Source organism: Balearica regulorum, chromosome 3, assembly GCF_011004875.1.
Source record: "Balearica regulorum gibbericeps isolate bBalReg1 chromosome 3, bBalReg1.pri, whole genome shotgun sequence".
NCBI lineage: Eukaryota > Metazoa > Chordata > Aves > Gruiformes > Gruidae > Balearica > Balearica regulorum.
In genome coordinates this window covers 21,303,990-21,327,167 of record NC_046186.1, presented here as the reverse complement: position 1 = coordinate 21,327,167, position 23,178 = coordinate 21,303,990, and the positions used below count along the sequence as shown (strand labels likewise).

The window sequence follows — 23,178 nt, the reverse complement described above, 5'->3', positions numbered from 1 at the left end:
CATATATTGATCAGATCAGTTTGTTGATTCACTGAAAATTAATCCTACTTATATATATATAAATATATCATATATGTATGTACAATATATACATATATTTCAGTCACAGACCTGAGTGACAACTATAGAGAGCTCATCCACTTCACTGTGAAATAAATGGTTGCTGGTGCTGTTGCAAAAAATTATATAACTCTAATTCTCTTCCTCCAAAATAAGTGTAAGACAAATCTGCCTACTTTGAAAAGCATATTATATTGAGGGTTTTCTTTTGAGTATGCCATAACATTTTTAGTAACGGAGTTTTGACAAGATGCACTCCATTTTGCACCAGAAAGATGCGAGAAAGTTAGTATTTACTAATCTAAAATTTTTACCAAAACCATTAAAAATTATTGGCTAATGTTTTTAGTTATAGCTTAAGGAAATGAAGCTATAGCAGGCCTTTTTTATCATTTCAGAGTTCAAGGAACAACTGGATGATGCTCTTAGTCATATGACTTAGTTTTAGATAGGCCTACGAGGAGCAGTGTTTTACTCAATGATTCTTATGGGTCCCTTCCAACTTGAGATATTCTGTGATTCTATGAGTTATACCTGAGTGTTGTTTTTACTAGGAAAATATTGCAATATATAAATACCAAAAGTATTACTGTTTCTAGCTTTTTCATATATGTATTTTACAGAGAAATATTTTATATTCTTCTCAGAACTTCTCAGCAATGCTCAATAAAGCAGAAATAGCAAAAATACCTTCAGACATATAATAGCATCATCATAATCATCTCTTTTTGAACAAGTATCAACAAAGGCAGTAATCTAGAATTAGTCATGCCTTGTACATATACATGTGCTTGGTAGAAATACCAATTTACAGAACAGGCTCAAGAATTTAATGGTACACTTTGAAATAATAAATTCTCTAAAGCAAAAAACTGATAAATTCCAAATGATCAGTGAAAGGTTGTATTTTTTCCTAATGGGTATCACTCTTGATCCTTATTTCATAGAACTGTAGAATCATAGAATCATTTCGGTTGGAAAACACCCTTAAGTTCATCAAGTTCAACATGATGTTAACCTAATATGATCAAATCCACCACTAAACCATGTCCCTAAGCTCCACATCTACAGGTATTTAAATCCCTCCAGGGATGGTGACTCAACTACTTCCCTGGGCAGCCTGTTCCAAATAATTGATAACCCTTTTGGTGAAGAAATTTTTTCTAATATCCAGTCTAAACCTCCCCTGGCACAACTTGAGGCCATTTCCTCTTGCCCTATCACTTGTTACTTGGGAGAAGAGACCAACACCCACCTGGCTACAGCCTCCTTTCAGGTAGTTGTAGACAGCGATAAGGTCTCCCCTCAGCCTCCTTTTCTCCAGGCTGAACAACCCCAGTTCCCTCAGCCAGTCCTCACAAGACTTGTACTCCAGACCCTTCACCAGCTTCATTGTCCTTCTCTGGACACGCTCCAGTACCTCAATGTCTTTCGTGTAGTGAGGGGCCCAAAACTGAACACAGCACTCGAGGTGCGGCCTCACAGTGCCGAGTACAGGGGGATGATCACTTCCCTAGTCCTGCTGGCCACACTATTCCTGATACAAGGCAGGATGCTGTTGGCCGCCTTGGCCACCTGGGCACACTGCTGGCTCATACTCAGCTGGTTGTCAACCAGCACACCCAGTTCCTTTTCCGACGGGCAGCTTTCCAGCCACCCTTCCCCAAGCCTGTAGCGTTGCCTGGGGTTGTTGTGACCCAAGTGCAGGACGTGGCACTGAAACTTGTTGAACCTCGTACAGCTGGCCTTGGCTCATCGATACAGCCTGTCCAGATCCCTCTGTAGAGCCTTCCTACCCTCAAGCAGATCAACGCTCCTGCCCAACTTGGTGTTGCCTACAAACTTACTGAGAGTGCCTTCGATCCCCTTGTCCAAATCATTGATAAAGATGTCAAAGAGAACTGGCCCCAGTACTGAGCCATGGGGAACATCACTTGTGACCCCCCATCTTGTAGATGGGCGTCACGTTTGCTAACCTTTTATTTCCTTTTAGATTGCTTTACCTTTCAGTCTTCACCAAAATAAAAATTAATTAATTTATTACTTAATATAGATTAAAATAAATTCATTGAAAGTTAAGTTTATGAATGTATATCTTGCCAGTCTTTTGAAACTTTCAAATATGCAATTTGTCAAACAATTACAAAAATTAAGGAGTTTTGATAGAAAATCGAAATCTTATAGAACAAAATTAAGTCTTTTGTGAAATCACTTGCACTCGTTACATTTACACTTGAAAGCTCAGTTATTCACAAGAAGTTCTCCTGTGTTCCCTTTATTTCTCAGTGCTGGTGACAACAGCAAGGCATTGTGGTAGCAAAGAAAATAGCAGCTTGTTTCAAGGGAAGAAATCATTTATGCTAATTAGTTTAGTCTCCTAAGAATAAACTGTAGCAATTATTTTTACCTCTTTGCTTAATTGTGGTATGAGAATGTTTGCAATAGATACATTGCTGCTCCAGGTATAGTCCTTCATCCTACATCTGTCACCCTACATCCACTATGAAGACTTTGCAAGACTTGCCTTCCTTCAAACCAGATAGTATTTGTAATATGAAATGAAAAGTATATTTAAAAGCAAGCTTAAGCATGCTGAGTGATATGACCCTGAGTATTTCTGACTCCAAAAGTGAATTAACTCAGCTTCAACCTGCCTGAAGCCCATGTTTTTACAAAAGAGTGACATGGCGACCTAAAATATCACTGTGGCTGCTTTCAAGGTGTGGCCCTAACAGAAATTGCAAATTAAATTACTAGGGAGGATTCAGAAATATTTCCTTCTGAGGACATGACATTTTTCTTGCAGAGATTTAGAATCAATCACAGGTTTTTTTTTAAAAAAGTAAGGTAAAATAATTGAGTTTCCCAAGCTCTGCAAATCATATGTCATAAAAGACAAAAAAATTGACAGTCCCAGCCAGCTGTGATATTTTGCCTTCCTTCCTATGTTCTTAGTGGAAACTTAATTATAGAAACATGTCTGATTAGGTCTTCCACTTAGTGGAGGACTTTCTGGACTCTTTCCACTTCTGGGAAGACTTCTTGGTTGCCCCATAATGAGTTGTTATATAGTCGTTTAAAAAAGCAACAAAGCACTTGCCTACATTGTCCTTCATAGGTCAATGATTGCTAATGGGATACAGAATCAGACCCTCCTCCAGGTCAACACTACACAGCTGTCCCAGGTGGGTAGTGATTATGTGTCATTACAACCTGATTCTTGTTCAGTGTTCTGTCAAAAATGAGATTTTTGTGTTCAATCCATTTCTTAATGGGCAGGTGTTACCAACAAATTGGCATTAATTGGCAACATCGTTGGCGGTCTCAGCAGAAAGCCAAAGGTGTGAAATGAACCAGAGGATAAAAGCTGTGATTGCAGAGATGATCTCTAAACAGCCAAATTTTTTTAGTGCTTTGGAGGAACAGTGTGGAGTGTTTTAAACATGAGCAGCAGCAGCTGTTTAGTAGACAGAAGGCTTGAAGGTCAGCCAGCTCAGTACACTGGGTCAGACCAAAGGACCATCTAGCCAAATAGCTTGTTCTCAGCAGATGCCCTCATGAGAATACAAAACTAGAGGAAATATGTAAAATTATTTATAGGGTATATTTCCTGCACCTCCAATGATTTCTGGCATAGGGGCTTCCTGAGCCAGACCTTGTTTTATAGAGAAATACATTCTTTGGTTTTATCCTTTTGTCTTTTACTTCTAATTGATACTCCTACTTCTTGCATGAAAAGGGCAAGTGAACCACTGTTTCCTAATCCCTTTCTCTGTTATTTATGTTTTTACATACCTTTGTCATATAATTCCTTCAGCTGCTGCTTTTCCAGACTAATGAAACTTTGTTTACTTAATTGTTATTTGCATGGAAACAGTTCCATTCCTTTCAACATCTGCTTTTCCCAGCACAGCAAGATCTTATTTTTGACTTCTAATCGCCTGTTCATATCCCGTTACAGTCTGGGGAAAGTTAATATTGTCTTTCCTCATCTGCATCACTATACATTTATCTACTATATTTTTAGCAGTCCTTTTATCTCTCAGTCATTCGGTATCATGAGCTTGCTCTGCAGCTCTTTGCAGTTTGATTTTCTTTTTATCGTCCTTCATTACTTGTACATAGTAAACTTGGTCGGTCTGGTGTTCACTATCTTGTCCAGATCATTCATCAATATATTGAACAACATATGTAATGGTGGGAGTCCACTGATAGTCTCTCTCCACAGTGAAAACTGGTTCTTAACTGCTGTGGTTTGCTTGCTATATTTTAGCTAATTATTAATTTGTGTGAGGATTTCACCTTATTTCACAGCAAATTAATTAAGAACCTTTTGTGAGGGACAAAAGGTTTTTGGAAACCCAAGTACGCCTTAGCAATTGCTTCTCTCATATTAATCAACAGTTTTGGACAACTCTAACGGATTTGTGAGGCGTGACCTGTGTTTGCAAAAGTTGCATTGACTTCCTTCTTCCCCAGTTTGTTATTTTTATCCATGTGTTTTTAAGGGGATACATCAAAGGATCTGTCTCAGATTGAAGTGTTACTAGATTATAGGGCAAACTGAACAAAATGAACTGCTGGTCCTATGATAGTATTTCATTTCTATGCAATGGTCTTATGACCATATGTACGCCCTCTTTTGTCCTTGAGAAGATAAACAGGGGTCAGTCCAACTTTATGCTCTACCATACACTGGTCAGTAGAATATGGTTGGTAAGAAACAGACATTTGAATCTTGGACCAGTTTGACCCCTTTTGTATCCTGTCCCTGTTCTTGGTAATTAATGTTCTGATCGTGCAGCGGGGTTTCTGCAGGTATAAGTAGCCCAGAACTGGGGGCAGAGGGCGTGGGGGGTGGGGGGAATAAATTACTCTTTCTAGTGTGTTTTTCAAATATCAAAACTTTGAAATTGTCTGGAGAAGCCACGTTTTCTTTAGGAATTTACATCAGTTGTAACAGCTTAGCATTTGGGAAGGAATATTTCTATACCGTAGTATCATAACTTTGGAGTTAATAGATTTTGACCAGTGGTTATGGCCATTTTTCCCCTTTCAATTCATGAATTTAATGAGTAGCTGTGATGCAGATTTTCTAAAATTCTGATCTTTTTACTCACATTGAGATATTTTTTCTTTATGCTGGTATCCTACTAAAGGATTTGATTGAAGTGTAAGGGACTAAATGGAAACATTAAATTGCCAGAGTGACCCACTCATGAATTTTTTGCTGCCAAATGCTCTTAAATCACCTAGACTATTACAGAATATTGTTCAACATCCTGCTAAAAGAAGTACAGCTAATAGTTCACAAGAAAAAGACAGATTTTTATGTTTAAATTGTCTAAGATACAGATATTTTCTGTATCTTAGAGTTGAAAGGATGGGAACAATAGGTGAAGGTGCTGTAGGAATTTTTATGTTCCTTTATTTTCTGATTCTTGGATTTAAATTCAGTGATCATATTCAAGCATTTATATTTGACTGTAATAAGCTACCTTCTGCTTTATTCTTAGACATTTCAGTTTCCAGACAGGCATGTTAGATTATGTTGATCATTTTCAACTTCAGATTGCATGTGGTTCTGTCAATTACTTTAATTTGTACAGAATTCTAAAATATGCATGTGATTCTTTGCTATGATATTATTAAATTTATACTAAGCTTTGGAGACACCTTAGCCGTTTGTGTCTGATTCTATGAAATAAATAGAATTAGTCTATGGACTTGATTATGAAATATTCATACTGCAACAACACCAGGAGATCTCAATCAAATGAAAGCTGGATTGTTCTAGGGATTGCAAATACTATAAATGAAATTCCTTTCCCTAAAGAGATTACAGTCTAAAAGATTCTTTAGTGTTACCAACTCTGGCAATTTCATTACAAATTTTTCATTTACTAGAAAATTGTCCCTCGATCACTCTCAGTCATCCTGTTAGAATGTGAATGTCACTATTTTGATTTATTTAAAGAAGTAAATAGAAAGATAGGCCCTTGCTGACTGTAAGAAAAAGATTGGGGGGGGGGGAGGGAAGTAACCCTAAATCCTTATGAGTAAGAAAAAGAAATAGAAAGAACGATTACCAGAATGTTCCTTGAGTAAGTTTTATGGCTTTTGAACACCTGGACATAACAGAGCTGAAGGTGGGTCATTCTGTGGTTTATTTGCTTTTGTAAGTACTACTCAGTGCATATTTACAGCTTGTATAAAAATAACCAACTTTCAACTCCCTTCTCTACTGGAAAGTTCTCTGTACAACATGGGACAAATAATTTTGGTTCAGAGCCAGCATGAACACCTAACTTTGACCTAAATATCTATGTCTGTGAATCCTTTTTAGCTGCCTCTGTAAATAGTATTGCTATCTTTATAAAAGAGTGAAATGCTCAGCTGTCATGGTAGTGCAGAGATATAAATACCAATGCAAACCTTTCAATTTATCATTTTTATGCATTCTGTAAGAAGCTCCTATTGTTGTAAGAAGCTCATTCTATTGTTTATTTAATAAGCATTTTTTTAAGCTCATAATCATGCTCATAAATCTCAGTTGGTACACTGAGCAGTGGTTTCCAGCATTTTCTAATTTATTTCTAATTTAATTAATTTTTGCCTGTAAACATTATTTTGAAATCATTTGCAAACAAAACAGTTACCATATTTTTTAACAATTTGGGCATAATTCTGTACTTTCAGTCATTGATACTCTGGATATTATTTCACAAGAAACAAACTTTATATTCTGCAAGTGTATATCAACTAAGATGTATATCTCTCTGCAGTTTCCTGAATGTTTTAGTACTAGTGGTTCTGTGACAACTTCTAAAATTTCATAAATATTTTCTTTTTATCATGTTTCCTTCCTGGTGCCTTCATGTACTATTTAGTTGCAACACATAAGATGCTACCTGTATGAGCAGGCTGAAAGTCTGTGTATAAGCTCTAGGCTAGTTTTGAGTAGACCCTATCAACAGCTGTACGTATATATTATATTTTCACTGTTCTGAGATCTGGATGTCCCTTACTGTTAGTATCAACAATCTTGCTTTTCTAGTAAAAGCATTTGAAGGAAAACTTGAAAGATGAAATTTCAAAATTTATCAGTCCGTGTATGGATAGTGATAAACAGATATCAGAATTTTAAATCTGCTATTAAATAACATTATGGATAAAAGTCACAACGCACAAATACCAAACCAGCATTTTCTAGTGTGGTCTTTACATTAGGATATTATTTATGTCTTTTTCTCTGATGATCGTTTGAGGTATGTAGAGTTGCACAGACGAAATTAATTTAAACCAAAAATATATTTTATGTTACATTTAGAGAAAATTCCAGACATTTATGATTAAAAACTATTTCCTTTTTATTGTCAGTTATAAATATTAACAAAAATATAAATATATTTAATGTTAAGGTAATACTGAAATTAAGTCACTAGCATAATATCAAGATAGGTAGCGTTCCTTTCTACATGAATGCTTCTTTTTATTTCTCTACTAAATCCCGAGTTTCTTGAATAGTTTTATTGCTTTATTCACTTCTGAGACAAGCAGAGCAAGAGATGCAGATTCATATTTTTTTCACTATATTGTCTGATAAACTGCACTTACTGATTCTCATTTATTCTGCACAGGCTCCATCATCACCTTCTTCACCCATAGCTAATGAACCAAAATACGAGAAGCGCTGGCTAGACACCTTATCAGTTCCTCTGTCTATGGCTCGAATCTCGAGGTACAAAGCTGGAACAGATAAATTAAGGTTTGTAATCTAAAAGGGGAAGCACTGGGTTAGCTAGCTGTACCTAATATTTTGCTGTGGCTCTATAAGAATTCTTTCAGTGGAGATATGAAAGCCTTCTTATTAAAAACTATGAAGTCCATCTTCTCTTCAGATTAATGGCATGTATGGCAATTATGAAAGATAAAGTAAAAAAAGGACAATAAATATAATCTGTTGTATGTGGGAATTGAGTTTTAGCATCAGCAGCTAGTACAGAGGTTAAGCTTGGCATTACTTGAGTTAATTTTTAAGGTACTACATTTCATTCTGTATCTCTAATAGAATACTTCTATATTTCCAAATTCTAATATAGTCAATTAACTCTCCTTTTTTCTTTACAAATGATAACAGTGCACAATCATCATGACTATGCTGCATATGATTGTCATATAGAAATTTATATTACCAAGAGATTTTGGCAACGTACATGGTACAAAATATTGTATTTTTGATCATAGAATCTTTTTGCATCTCAGAGACCTAAGTAATGGTTCATAAAGTAGCCATAGAATAGAATGTCAGAGGTGATTTTTGTGGACTTCAGGAAAGATGAAAGCAAAACTGAAGTTTAATAAAGCTTCAATAAATAATGTGCTTGAGAAAGGTTTAACACATCGCAGCATGCATCAGCTGTTTTCTGCAAACTATTCCTTGTGGTAGGACTGCCTCAAATCTATCATTAGTTGTGGTCCAAATAGTCTACAGTTCTCCATATGTATGAGAAAAGGAGTTCATTCACTGTTGATATTTTCCATTTTCTTTATGGGTTGCCCTATATTTATTTACTTCTAATTCTTGTTAGTGAGAGAATTGGAATATCTGTTGAAGCATCAGTAGAGATACTATTAGCAGGTCACCTGCTACCAGAAGATACCAGAAATTCATGTGTAAACCTTTCTTGATCTATGCCAGATTTGTTAGATTTTTCCTGAAAATGACCTGAAAAATGTTATTTTTCTAGTAGGACAGTTATGCCACTTTTTACTAACGCAATTAGTCTCCTAAATCAGTTGGTAACTCCTCTCCCAGACTTTGTGTTAATAATGTGAATAATAATAAATTGTCTAGAAAAGTTTTAGGTTCTTCCACAGTCTTTGTCTGAACTCTTAATTCCATTTTATTTAGTCTCTCATCACTTCCTCCACCGCTTTCTTCCTTCCTACTTGAACTGACCAGTTCATGTGGTCTGATGCTTTCCAATCTATCACAGGCCTCCAACCATTCAAAGCTTAGAAGTTCTCCTGTGAATTAAGTGAACAAAACTCTGTGTGCACATTTAGACATCAACTTATCTTCAACTTATCATCAATGTTCTTAAATTTAAAGGATAATTGGAAGAAGATAGAACATTAAAACCTCTGAGTTTAGTTATCACCCTGACAGTTTGAAGCAGTTTCACTCTTGTTCTGTGCACTGTATGCATTAGATGGAGCAATCCCAAGGGATGTCCAAACAGTAGCATGTGCATTTTGAGAATTCTTTGAAGTAAAACACCTTCTGATATTTTTCTGGGTCCAGCAGAGATGGAGTTAATTTTCTTCATAGTAGCCAATATGGTGCTGTGTTTTGGTTTGTGACTAAAACAATGTTAATAACACCAGCGGTACTTTCACAACATCAAGGCTTTCTCTTTTTCCTGCTCTGCTCCCACTCAACCAGTAGGCTGGGGGTGGACAAGAAGTTGGGAGGGGGCAAAACCTGGGCCACTGACCGGAGCTGACCAAAGGAATATTCCATGCCATGTAACGTCATGCTCAGCATTAAAAACTGAGAAGAGGGAGTTTGTGGGGAGCTAGTCATTGCTTGCAGACTGAGTGGGCATCATTCTGTTTGTGAGAAATGGTGAGTGGTTGCCTTTGCATCACTTGTTTTGTTGTGAGTTGATTTGTAGGGGGTTTTTTCCCTCTTCCCTTTGCTTATTAAACTTTATCTAATCTTTACTTCAACCCACAAGTTTTCTTACTCTTCCTATTCTCTCTGCTGTCCCACTGGGGAGGGGTGGGAGGGTGAATGGCAATGTGGATGCTTAGCTGCTGGCCTGGGATCAATCCATCACATATATTTTTCTCATAGGGATTGAGGAGCTTAATGCTTTCAGTTTCAGTCTTGGAGAGACATATTCTCTTGTGATGCCTCTCGCTCCCATATATACTTAGTATACACAGCACTCCTTTATTACTGGTGGTGGGTTTTTTTCTTTTTTGTTGTAAACACTAAAGGAAGATGAAATCATTCCATAAACCCTATACAATCCCATGATACTTTAGTTCTACTAAACGCTTCTTGCTTATTTTGGCAAACCAACAAGAATATCTGTAAGAGCATTAAAGGAATACCACCTTGAGATTAACTGTGGATGAGGTGTTTCCCATGTTTTTACTGAAGATGTGTATTTTTGCCTGAGGGATACCACTCATCCTATTCTTTCCTTCTCTGAAATACATGTATATATTTTTACTATTATCCCACTTCTGTCCTCTCTTTTACATTTCCCCATGTTCATATAAGCATAAATTCTAACATTTGTCTTCAGTAATTGCTCTCTAAAATCAAGTGTCTGCTTCGCATGGAATAACACCTACAAGCAATTACACGTATAAATGGTGGCATCAGTCTAGATAACAATCCTCCTTTCAACCATATCTACACATCTCCGCTCCGTTTCAAATTTCAGACATCAGTTTAAAGTCATTTGAATGAGTCCATGACAATTCCTCTGAACGTGTCATGGATCCTTCTCACCACTTTACTAATTTTGTCATTCTCTGAATATTTACCTGGAGCCTATTTGTGTACATTGGTAGACAGCATGCCTGCTTTTTCACTGTTAAATGAGTCCATAAGTCTATATGCCATCCTTGTAACTTTTTGTCTCCCTCGTGTTCTTTGTTATAACTTTGTTTTGTTACAACTCTTCATTGTATTTTATCCTCTGAGTTACCTCAGTTGGTCTTGAGAAGCGGTACTGGCACCAGAACAGCCAGATTACTTTTTATGTCTGTGCTATTGAAGTATTGGAATTATCTTCTGTAGTGTCATGTATACAGCTGTGTGCCATCTTTTTAGCTAGATGGACTGTATGAAAGTTCTTTTCCCCTACTTCCTATCTGAATTAAATTCAGAGAGGTCTGTATCACCCTTTCCATAAAAATTATCTGTATTGCTTTGGCTTTTGACATTGCCTTGTAACTATGCAAAGTCTATGGCTTGTGAAAGGATATTGAAGCCTGTATGATTATTGTGCTGTCTATCCGCTCAGAGGTAATGCACACTCTCTTCAACCCTTCAATGCACTTTCTTCAATCCTTTTTTTCCCTGATAGAAAGCCTTCTTTTTCTTGCAGTTGGCTACAGGAGACTTAGCATACTTTTGTTACTAAAAATCAATCAATCAATCACAGACTAATTGTTTTAATACATAGTATTGTATATTCTATGTGTAGTATCTGTAAGTCCAACTACTCTTGCCACTCTGATGTACTAAGCTGCTGTCAACCAGTGTGGATGGCCCTTCTGACCTCATTCACTTTTCTTCTCCATCATATTCAAGATCATTTCATATTTTCAGCATTCTTTTTCTGGTGGTGTAAGTAAGCTCCGATTTTCAAATAACCTTAGGAACAAGAAAAAGATTGTTGTAAGATTGAACAGAGTCTGATATATTACTGAAGGACACCATTTTTTGCCTTTATTTTTAAAAAATAGAGTATGACAATGTATGCCATGTCAGCATCTTACTCAATATTTTTGATCATTTTTCAATCAGAAACGTTATATAGCTAGAGTTGTTTGCTAGACTATAGTATACTTTTAGTGTGGTTTAGAACAAGTGTAGTCTAATCTAATCAGATTAGTCTATATTATTTCCTTTGTGGTTAAAGTATGCAATTTAATCTCCTATGTACTTCACTTGAGTTTTCCAGTAACTTTGGCAAAAAAGGGCATACTTGGTTAGCTTGCCATACAAGCTAACTCTTGTGTCATGAGATGGCCAGGTACACCTGTATCTGTTTGATTGTTATTCTTTTTTCATTATAAGAGAAAGGAGTTACCTTTCACTTTTCATTTCACTTGACTTTTCATTTTATTTTTCCCAGGAAGTTTTAAGATTGGTGACTTTATGACACAAGAGTATATTTTTCATAGATTTTAGATTCTGTCAGTACTATACATATTAACAGAAAGAAGAGAGAATGGGACAGATTTTTTTCCTTCCTTGTACGTACAGAGGAATGACTAAAGAGTGAGACTGTGAAGTATGCTTGTCTGTATCACAAAACAAAAGCAAATAACTCCCCAGAATATTTTAAAGGAAAGATAAGAAATGTATTAGATGTCATTCCTCTTCTCAATGGAACAGAAACATTGTATTAACTACTGAAATCACCTTTTATTAATCTATTTCATATTGTTGATATGATTGGAGTCTATCTGAATATTTCTATGCAGCATGCTGATTAGTCTTTTTGATTACTTATTAATTCATCAACTTTTTTATTCACTTGCCTTTATAATATAGAACCACTACTTCTATCTTTCTACATTTCTCAGCAATCCATCAATGTCATTTTTCTCTGTAAGAGGTAAGCTAATATATAAAACTCTGTTCCTGTGAATACTCTTAATTGCTAGCTGATAATGAAAATGGTTTTTGACTGTTGAGGATAGAGTTGGTCACTAAATGTGATGTAAGTTTAACAGAGAAATAATGAGATCAGTAAGTCTTTCTCACCCAAAGGAATTTGTAGTTCATGGTATAGTTTGGGGTGGTTTTATTTTTAAGATAGAAAAGTAAAGATAGGTAGGCTGATACAAGGTAAAGAATGTAGTTCATTAATTTATCATCTTTCATTTTTCTTATGGAATGTCTAAATCCTTATTTGGAAAAATGCATAGATAAGTATTTTTAGTCCTTACAGCAGGTACTGACAGTACAATATAATCATTTTTATTTGCTGTATTGACTGGAGCTTTTAGTGAAGGTATAACCTCTTGAACATTATGAGTTTAGAGCCTGAAAAAAAAATTGCTTATTTGGAAGATGGAAATTAAATTGAAGAAATGAGTGGAGTGGAAGTAAGTCAGGCCCAGTATCTATGGGCCCATGTACCTATGATCCCAATTACAAAGCAACTTAATTAGATTTAGATGTTGTTTTCTATTTCTTGAGATTCTGGCCATTGCAATTACTATTGCAATTACTATTAGTATTGTGTGGTTGTTTTTTTTTTTAAATGAGGGGGTTTTTGTTTGTTTGGGGGTGGTTTTTTAATTGACTCACTGGTTTCTTAACCAAATCTTTGTGAAGGATTCTATTTTCCATTTTAACATTTCAATGAGTTACCAAAATGCCTTTAATTAGATAGATAAATTGGAAAGTAAGAAATGGAATAAACTATTTTGAGAAAGGTATAGGAATTAAACATAATATCTCTGAGTTACAAAACCTGAATGAGTATTTGCTCACAGTTTTCAGTAACGATTATGCTGAACATGAGGATAAAAAGAACGAGTATGTACCTGAAAGATATCATAATCAAACTAATATAGAGCAATAGGGTGGGAAACAGTGGCAGAGAGATTAATGTCTGATAAAAGGTAAGATGAAAAAGAAAGTATAGGTTTGGAGGGATGTTATTAATAGTGTGCCTTAAGGGCTATTTGAGTGATGATGCAGAAAACAGTACGCTAATTGAAATCATTGGTGACACAGAATCAGCATCATCAGTACAGAAGAAGAGCACAATATGTTATGAAAGGATGGAATTATTGGAAATGGGATGCAACATAATAGTTCAAAGTGCAGGGGGATGACATTAAGGATTGTTACTACAAAAAAACCCAACTATGAAATAGTTTTTTCATGGGAGCCTGGTGAAATCTTTTGGTAGATGGCAGCAGAGGAAGGCAAAGACAGGATACAGTAATTAAGCAGAGAATAGCTCTGAAAAACAGCTGTCCTGGAGACATATAAAGGAGAAATAGCTGGTTTAGAGTATAGCAGGAGAAACGCTTTCCAGAGGTAAGAAGCATTAAAACAATTATACAAACACTACTATAGCCCCACCTAGAATCTATGTACAATTCTGGTTATGCAAATTAAAACATAAGATTTTCTATTGGAAATTTTCTGTTTTTTCAAAAGGTATTGTACTGTCACTTGGTGTTCCTTTAGCTGTAGTATTTTAGGATTTGGCAGCTGGGGTTTCCTTTGACACTTAAGGAGTTTTAACTTTTTTTTTTTATTTTCCATTCTGCATAGAGTTGGAAAGTGACATTTATTTTCAGTGGCTTTTAGACCTGATAGCCTTGTAATGAAATGCATATATTTCTTGACTGTAGTTACAAAGTACTAAAACTAACTTGACATCTGCCTACATGGGAGTCCATTCTGTAACCTTTGTTCTGCATTTGTTGATCATTGGAGCACTCTGGCAACCACTTTATTATGCCTTTAGGAGTACGAGGCACAGGACAACTTACTGGTTTTTACTACATTGTTCAGGTGATATGTAAAAAGAATAAGCCATGAAGTCAGTGGATTTTTAAAAAAAGTTGTGCCATGTACAGTTTTTTAAGGACTGTCTGAAGACTGCTATGTGTGGTTTTTCTTTAAAAGCATCATTAAAATAAGTGTTTCTAGTACATTTGTCACAATTCTGCAAGACATTCTGGAAATCAATTGCAAGGGATCAGGTAAACGCAAGCTGCAGAGTAAGATCTGCTCAACAGACTGTAAACAGAAAGATACCTGACAAGCGACCAGGCATTCTGCTGACCTCTCCACAATTCTAGCCACTTATCCTTGGCTAGAATAAGCTTCTAAATCAGGGAAAAAACAAGGTATAGGCAGGAAGAAGAAGCTAGACAGGAGCTATATCACACAGAATAAAAGATCAGCACTGCATATTGGTTCTCAAAGACTGAGACTGCTTTAGTACCTTTTCTTATGTGAGAAGCGACATAAAATGTTTTGGCCAGAAATTAGACATACTTTTGGATTCAATATACTTGCAATCTAAAAGTGTATCAAAAATCAGTGACATGAAAACTAAGGAAATGTCTGTTTCTTTGCCTCTAGGACAATATATTCATATGCTTAAATACATCCCTTTAATTCTGTTCAGGAGCATGAAGCCGACATATGGAGTGTGAACTGGTTTATTTTTTGAATCTTTATCCTCATGATAGCTTCTAGTTTTAAAATCTGTACTGCAACTAGGTGCACAAGCCAAAATGAAGTACTTTCATTCTTCTCAGGATGCGTGTACTCAGGAACCATTTCTGCTTTCCCCCAAAGATGATGTGTTGCTCTGGAAATTTGATGTGACACCTCTTCGGTCTTGTTTTTTCTCTTAAATGACATCTCTTAGAAGATAAAATGGTGGATCACACCATGGCATATTGCCAGCAAGCAGGAGAAAAGGCAAAATAAATCCTGTCCCCCAAAAAAGATAAACAGATTATTACTCTCAGGGAATTGCTCATATTAATATTACCACTGAATTGAAAGAATTATTGCTTTTTGTTTGTTTGTTTCTGGAAAAGTTGAGACTTATTTTGTCTTCTGCTTGCTGGCAACACACTAAATTCTAATCCAACAGGATTAGCTCAGCAAGAGTCTATCCCCAGATGTCTTCAGTAAATGCCTCAGGATAAATAGCCTTGAGTTTCTGCAGCAGACCTGCTTGCTTCCCACTAACTTTTGACACCAAAAAAGAAAGCAAATTCTGGAGCGAGCTGAATATGTTGAAGTCTGTGATGCTCATTACTTAGCTTTATCACTGTTATTTAACAAAATACCTGTTTGTTCAAGAAATACATCTTTTCAGAGGAGTGTTATGGGAAAAAAAAACTTATTTGCATTGTTTTAACACTAATAATAACAATTATATGGTCAAGCTATATTGCTCTTCTGAAAGCAGAGCATATTTAGATTTCAAAGAAATCTACCACATTACTAAGTGTTAGTCAAGCACAGGGATATCTATTTTTCCCTAACAAACATGTCTGAATTTCATAGAGAGTGTAAATTGGATATATAAATGGTGTGGAGAATCAAACATCTTGAAGAAGTAATCTTTTGCGAATAATTTAAACATAATGACACTGATGATCTCTGTAGTCATGACAGAGATTTGTTGTCGTAAGCTATAGACTCTTCTCATGCCAAAAGACATAGAGCTTGAAACTGAACCTGGATGGCAGTACTGTGGCAGGCAGTCCGATAATTATTTTCCAAATGTAGATTTTGTTAGCCATCTCAAGTATGTATAAAAAATTCCTAGAAACACTTATACTGGAAATTGAAGCCGTTGACATATCAAATCAGCTCTGAAGACATCATTAAGATAATTCCAGTCTTTCTGCAAGGGATACTATGAAATACAGTTGAGTCATTTCCTATTGAAAAATTTAACCTCTTCCGCACACTTCCATTGTGCTTAAGGAGCAATTAGAAAATAACATGCATCTTTATTATCGTAGTGATTGAAATAAATTGTAAATACTTGCATTAAGACATAAAATACAGCTGAAGGGTTTTTAACTTTGATAATAATTATTTTGCCAATGCATTCAATAAGATGATGAAACCAATCTGTTTGATTTGCTAATTTATATTTACTAATATTTTCATGTAATTCTTGAGTATAATTAACAGGTGACTTGTGCTCTGAATCAAAAAAGACATCTGCATGTCAGTAACTCAAGGCAAAATAACATTCCACCTAAATGCTGTGACACCATTCACATGCTAGAAATCTTTGTGGGATTGGAGTTTAATGGATGAGATTCATCTCATCTGACTGTAGACATCTAATAGTCATTCACCTATGAATTTGCTAAATCCTTGGACGCACTTTGGAGTCAATGGAGAGAAATAAGCATCTCCAGAGAAGTATCCAGTTCACCTATCTTGTGCCCTTGCTTATGATAAAACAAAGTAATTCCTGAGTTTAGCATGACTCACTTATAGAATCATTGAATAATTCAGGCTGGAGGGGATCCTGGAAGTCACTTAGTCCATCTCCCCGCTCAGAGCATGTCTAATGAGAACATATTGCTCGGGGCCATCTCCTGTCAGTTCCTGAACACTTCCCAGGATGGAGATTCCACAGCCTCGCTGAGCAACCTGTGCCAGTATTTGATCACCTTTGTGGGGAAAAATAAAAAAAAAAATCTAATGTTGAATTGAAATATGCCATGTTCCAGCTTGGGTCTGCTGCCTGTCATTCATATACTTAGGCTACAGAGCTTTATATACTTCAATATAAATATATGCTTTTTAGCTACAAAGTTTCTGTTAATAGTCCAATTATATAAGCAAATTTGAACGTTTTTTAAGATACGAGGCTATATGTCATTCACAATACAAACGCAGAATTTCAAAGAGAGTAAGTAATTCAGATAATTCTTTTTTTGGGGAGTTTCCATTCAGATCCACCCATAATCAACTAAACTTCAGGCCAAATAAAAATTATAGAAAGAGGGCCATATAGTACTGTAAATAAGCCACTAGAAAATGCTGTAAGAAAAGCAATAAAAACTCAAGTCAGACATCAAAAAATTATACAAACAGGAAGGAAGATTGATTTAGGACCTGGGAAGATGCAAAGCTGATCAAATCTGTCTGTCTATATCAGCATGGTAGTAAGCTTCATGTAAAGCAGCTTCTGTCAGACAAGCATTGAGGTTTTTATTAAGGAAATATAATACAACATTAAGATAAGTCTAATGGAAAGATGGTTTCACATGCCACAGATACTGAAAATCTTAGAATATGTTTTGCTGAAATTCTTAGCCTCCAGTAAAATAAAAATTCAGTTTTTCCCATTTCAGCTGGCACTGAAAATACATTTTCTCTTAGAAGAGCCTTTGGATTTAACACCTCTATAGCAGTGAACTTTTCGTATGGCAAAATATTCTTTATTAATTTTAATTTATATTAATTGTTTAAAAGTGTCAATGTCAGGGAGAGAGCTTAAGTCTACCAACGCCAATTGCTTATTCTGACTGCCATTCTCACAAAGACTGTTTATTTTATTAAAAGAAATTAACACAGTAAACAAAACCTAAAGGAGACCAGGAATGCAGGTCCATTCATCATTTCACCATGAAAGTGAGACAGAAAGTCAGTGAAGTGTTCAGATCTCTACATGCATTTGTCTGAATCTTGTTAACTGTCTTTTGTAACTGATCACCATATTTTAATAAGATAAAGTACAGCAGGAATTTTAGTGTAATCTGTACTATTGCCAGCCCCATGTTTCAAATGATAAAAGATTGGTCATTTTTATAATAAAACTTGTTATTTTTTAATCTTGATCCCCTATGTTGGTTGCATTAGTTGCATTAGTTGTTAGCTGAGGGGTTCCCTTCCGTGATCTTTCATCAGCCACATGTATAACTTTGTGCCGCTTGGATAAGGCATTCACACTCCATGCCTTTAGGCACCTACGGAAGCTGAGTTAGTATCCAGGCACCCTGTGGATTCAGTGGAGACCACATACTCTTTCTTGTCTCTGTTAAATGCTCTGGATTGTCCTCTCTGTCTGTGTAAGGATTCTATCATTTTAGCTTTGAAATTTGAATTCGATATCTAAAAGTCAGGCATTGTGAATGGTTCTTCTTCATGACACCAAATTAAGTCTGTTTCCATGCTCCACTGTATATCAGTGTGTAGGGGATGACAGATCTTCAGTGTCTCAGTGGGATGATGAAGAGATCATACCATAAGTCATTCCACTGCAGGACTGTTGGGATCTTCGTCAGAGTCTTAGGTAAAAGGAACAGTATGCTTGAGACGTGATTATTTCACTCAGTTTACTTGAAGACAGTAAAAGGATTTGTTTTGACCTGTCTTTCTGAAGAGGTGAAGCAGATTTACTGAAAGTGACACAGAATTGTGCCACTGCAATCAGGTTTTAGTAGTTAACATGATAATTTAATCATGAATGGAAAACAAGGGAATCAGCTGATATATTTTTAAGTCTTCAGACCAAGAACATTTTTTTTGTGAACAGCAAATATAATGCTTTACAACTCTTTTAACAGTAAAGCATATCAGTGAATGTATATATATGTCTATTAGGAAGTTTTGTCTTGTTAATACTGTGTGTGATGGGTATTTTATATGACCTTTTTAGCAAGCTTGTAGAGTTCAGTATTCATGTTCACCATCAAACTCCCTACAAATGACAAATGTTAGGTTAATAACTTTTTCAGTAAGTCATGAATTAATAACTGCCTATTAACCTCTATGTGTCATTTTGAATGCTCATGTTGATATATATCATAAATTAAGCAGCAGAGGACTTCACTTTAGGTCAGAGAATCCCAGGAAAGCCCAGCAACTTCACAGAGCAGTATTCTTGATTCAGTAGTTTGCTTTCTTTTAGATTAGTACCAGAAAAAAAGCAATATAGCATGTAAGTATAAATATCTAATTTGTAAATGTAGAAGTTAGCAGTGATATTCTCCATATTATATACAAAACAAACATATGCACAATCATTCAGATAATTATAATTGTCATTCACAATACTATGTGACTAAAATCTAATTCTAATGACACTCATGGGCACTTAAATAATCTACATAGCTTTCTGAAGTTTAGTTGCTGAAACCACTGCGTGTCACATGTTTCAAATGTAGACCAGTGTACTTCCATGCCACTACTTAATGAACTTTTGTTGTTCCTATTGAAAAATCTCATAGTGAAAAAAGCATATCCCACTGGCATCCAAATCTGGGGGATTTCAGAGGTACATACGCAGTGCCTAACTTACTGCAGGTAGTGAGGAAAGTATTGGCTTTTGCAGAATAACGTTGCTATAAACACATTAAAAATGCATAACGAATAAAATGCAATTGCACATTAGTGTGTGTCAATGCTGCACCCTACATTCAAAAATTACTTAAAGAAACTTCTAAGTACATTTTTCAAATTCCTGTGTCATAAAAGAGCTTAAAGGAAACATTGCTTAGAATGTTATGTAGAAAACATATAGGAATCCAAGAAATTAACGCTAGGGAAAACAGTTCTTTGCAACTTAATACATTCCTAGTAAATGAAACCAAAATGCAATAAAGAAAACAGTCATTTTGGTTTAAAAAATTATGTTTGTTCAAAAAGATCTAATGCATACTTCCTGAATACACTACCTTAAGTTCAGTAATTATGAACATAATATGTATGCTCAAGGGAAGTAAATGGCCAGCACATATATATATGCTGGCAGAGAAAGTACTTATTGTATGTGTTGCTCCTGGTACTGCCCATTATTATCCTTCTTTTTGTTGCCTTTCTTTTGATTTGTAAAGTTAAGACTCAAAACTTGTCAAGAGGTGTAAAGATCACTTGATCACTGAGAAATATTGGGCAGTTTCAGAAAATTGACGTATCTTCCTTTACGGATATATTTCTTCTTACTGCAGATCTAATGCATTTGAAGTGCTGGCACTCGATGGCGTTAGTACTGGGATACTTCAGTTTTATACAGCCCAGGAGAGTGCTGACTGGCTGAGAGCAATATCAACTAACATCAGTGATTTGACACTTCAAAATGTATGTTACTTTCTGCATATTTTCTTGTCTGTGCTATTGTAAAATTATTTCTAATTTTCCAAGGGTAGAAAATAATTCACATTTAACATAGAATATATAAAACGCATGTGTATGGGGAGGAAAAGGAGAAAGAAAAGAGCAGGGAGAGGTTGTCTGGTCAATCAAAAGTATCAAGAAGTTTTCAAGACTTGCAGTGTTGTTATAGAACAGGGAGTAGTAGAAAATCAGATTGCATTTATTATTTTAAAGACTTTTTAAGGCAAAGTATTTATCATTTCTAGTCATTTCACAGAGCTTTAGATATGACCAAATATTTCATTTTTACATTTTTGTAATTAAAATGTGCTTGAAATTAGTATTTGTTGATTTTGAAGTAGGCATGTGGAAATTCTGTAGCTAGTGAAATGTGACTTGCAGAGGCTTATTGGGAGACAGCATTTTTACCTCTCTGAGTTGTCTAGGAGTTGATTTATTTAAGGTCATATTGTTCCGTCTTTCTCCCTAGAAGTATAAAGGGACTTATGCTGTTTTAAGTTACTCCTGTAAATTCAGAAGTAGTATTTGCTATTGCAAGCAGAAGTATTAAATAATCCCCGGAGAAACAGAAAATTATTATTTGGACAGCACATTATTATTCCAAGAAAGAACAACTGAAAACTATTGAAGATTCTGGAATGAATCATAAAGTTAAAGAGGGAACCCGATAATGTACAATATTGAAAATGTATTTCAGTCTTTTTGAAACGGTAGAAATCAATGATGAAAACATAAGAGCATTGCTGTCCCGGGAAGAATTGCCTGTGCAGGTTTTTAATCTTTTTTTTCTTCAGATGTGTTCAGGCTATAACTTCTTTTATAAATTATGATTTAGTAGCACATCTTTAATTTATGCCTTGTACTCTAGGTTAACTGTTGCCTAGTTCTTCAGATTATATTGTGTAGAATTTATTTTGGATTTTGACATAAATCTTTGGTCAAAACAGATTATAAATTGAATTTATTTTTCTGGTCTTCAAAAGTTACTTGGAATCACATTTGATCACAGTAGTTCATTTATTATGTCAACTCTTTTAAAATATTCAATTGCTTAAGCAGTGTCTTTGACAAAATCAAACAGTTTTGTTTGTGATGCATTCTTTATAAATATTCTCTATTCTCTAGTCTCAATTTAGTGATGTACATGATTTACAGGGTATTACTATTTGATAAGAAAGCAATGTAAATTATTCATGAAATTTCATAATTCTTTCTGTGCGAATAGCAAAAGAAGCGTATGGTAATATTTTTAGAGCAATTCCAGTTTGTAGTTACTCAGCCCAATTCTTTTGCTTTCTAAAGAAATCCACTGAATAAAAGCCACTCCAAGGATATAGGTGAATAAGACAATACAAAGTAGCTATAAATGCAAGCAGGTTTTATTGGTCGTAGGGTTCTAGCCTGTTTTTTTCAAATGAACTATATGCAGTAGCATGTGCCCTGACATAGCATCTTCGCTGTGTTGTGACCTGTCTGCAGCAATATTTTATTATATACTGAGTACTTGCATTGGTCTTCTCCCTTATCTATCCCAATAGTGACTTCTGTAATCAAAGTAGTCCATCTGGTGTTCATATAAGTGAGTAAACTTTTTGCTTGGACTTAACACTTTACGGGTTTTGTCAGGTGTGCAGCCTGTGGTACACCTGGAAAGGTCTGGCCAGAGCATTATTTTAATTGCTGATCATCAGAACAGGACATGTAATAGTCAGTGAGAATCCCTTTTATTGCAAACCATTTTTCAAGACGTGGACTGTGAGGCTGGAGAGCAAGCGTACAGCAAAAGAAGGCTGGAGAGCGTTCCCTGCCTCTGGGCAGCCGGAGGACACAGACTGTTTGCCACCCACGGTGCTCCGGGCAAGGCCTTTGATTAGGCTTCTTGAAAATCCATTTTGAATGCTTTTTATTACTTTAATACTATCATTTCACAAAATGATTCTTTTCTTATCATACTTCTGAAATTGATGATAGGGAATGGATCTGTAATTCCTCAGAGCTTTTTCCTGTTTCTGCACTTCACCTCTGTAGAGTGTCTCCCCCGTTCTCCAGGAGTACCTGAAGATAATCACTATGGGTTCAGAGATTATTTCAGATAATCCCTCATCTACTTATGGGTTAATTTCTTGAGTTCTTGCTGAGTCTAAGTTCAATTGCTTCTCCAGATAGTTAAACTATTAATTTCCTATTCTGTCCTACGCTATCATCTCTGTACATAAATTAATTGCTAGATATGTGGTCACAAGGGACCTTCTTGCTAATACTGTTGGCATAAAGAAATGTCAGCATTCTTACCTGACCTGTTACTAAGTATTTAAGCAATACTTCCCATTGTTCACCTTTCACCTCTACACATTTTTAGATTTTGTTTGTGCCGATAATTGTTTTTTGACTTTAGCAACTCTTCCTGCACCTTAGTCATTCTTACTTCATCTGTGCCTATTCATGCTACTCTTACAGATGTCCTTTGTCGTACACGTTTGCATACCATTTTGAATAATTTCTTTTAGTTCTTAAAGAGCTCCTGATACAGATTAATTGTTTTCTTACAGTGCACCCTCTCTTTCATGTGTCACTTTACCCTAATATATTTTATTTTGCTATTTTACCCTAATAGAGTCTCATTCAGCAACTGGCAGCTCTTTGTCAGATCTCCTGCTGATGCCAAAAGACAATCTTAATGTAGGCAGTACAAAAATAGCTCTGCCACAATGTGACACTTCTACTAA

General features: G+C 35.5%; 1 protein-coding gene across 1 annotated transcript in view; it reads left to right on the top strand.

Moving 5' to 3' along the window:
- The window catches only part of SNTG2 (syntrophin gamma 2), a 285,035-nt gene that overhangs the window by 197,893 nt on the left and 63,964 nt on the right, over positions 1-23,178 (top strand). The window contains exons 9-10 of the mRNA XM_075747252.1: positions 7,701-7,828; positions 20,287-20,416. Coding sequence (XP_075603367.1) covers positions 7,701-7,828; positions 20,287-20,416 — 258 coding nt within the window. The remainder of the gene's footprint in view (positions 1-7,700; positions 7,829-20,286; positions 20,417-23,178) is intronic.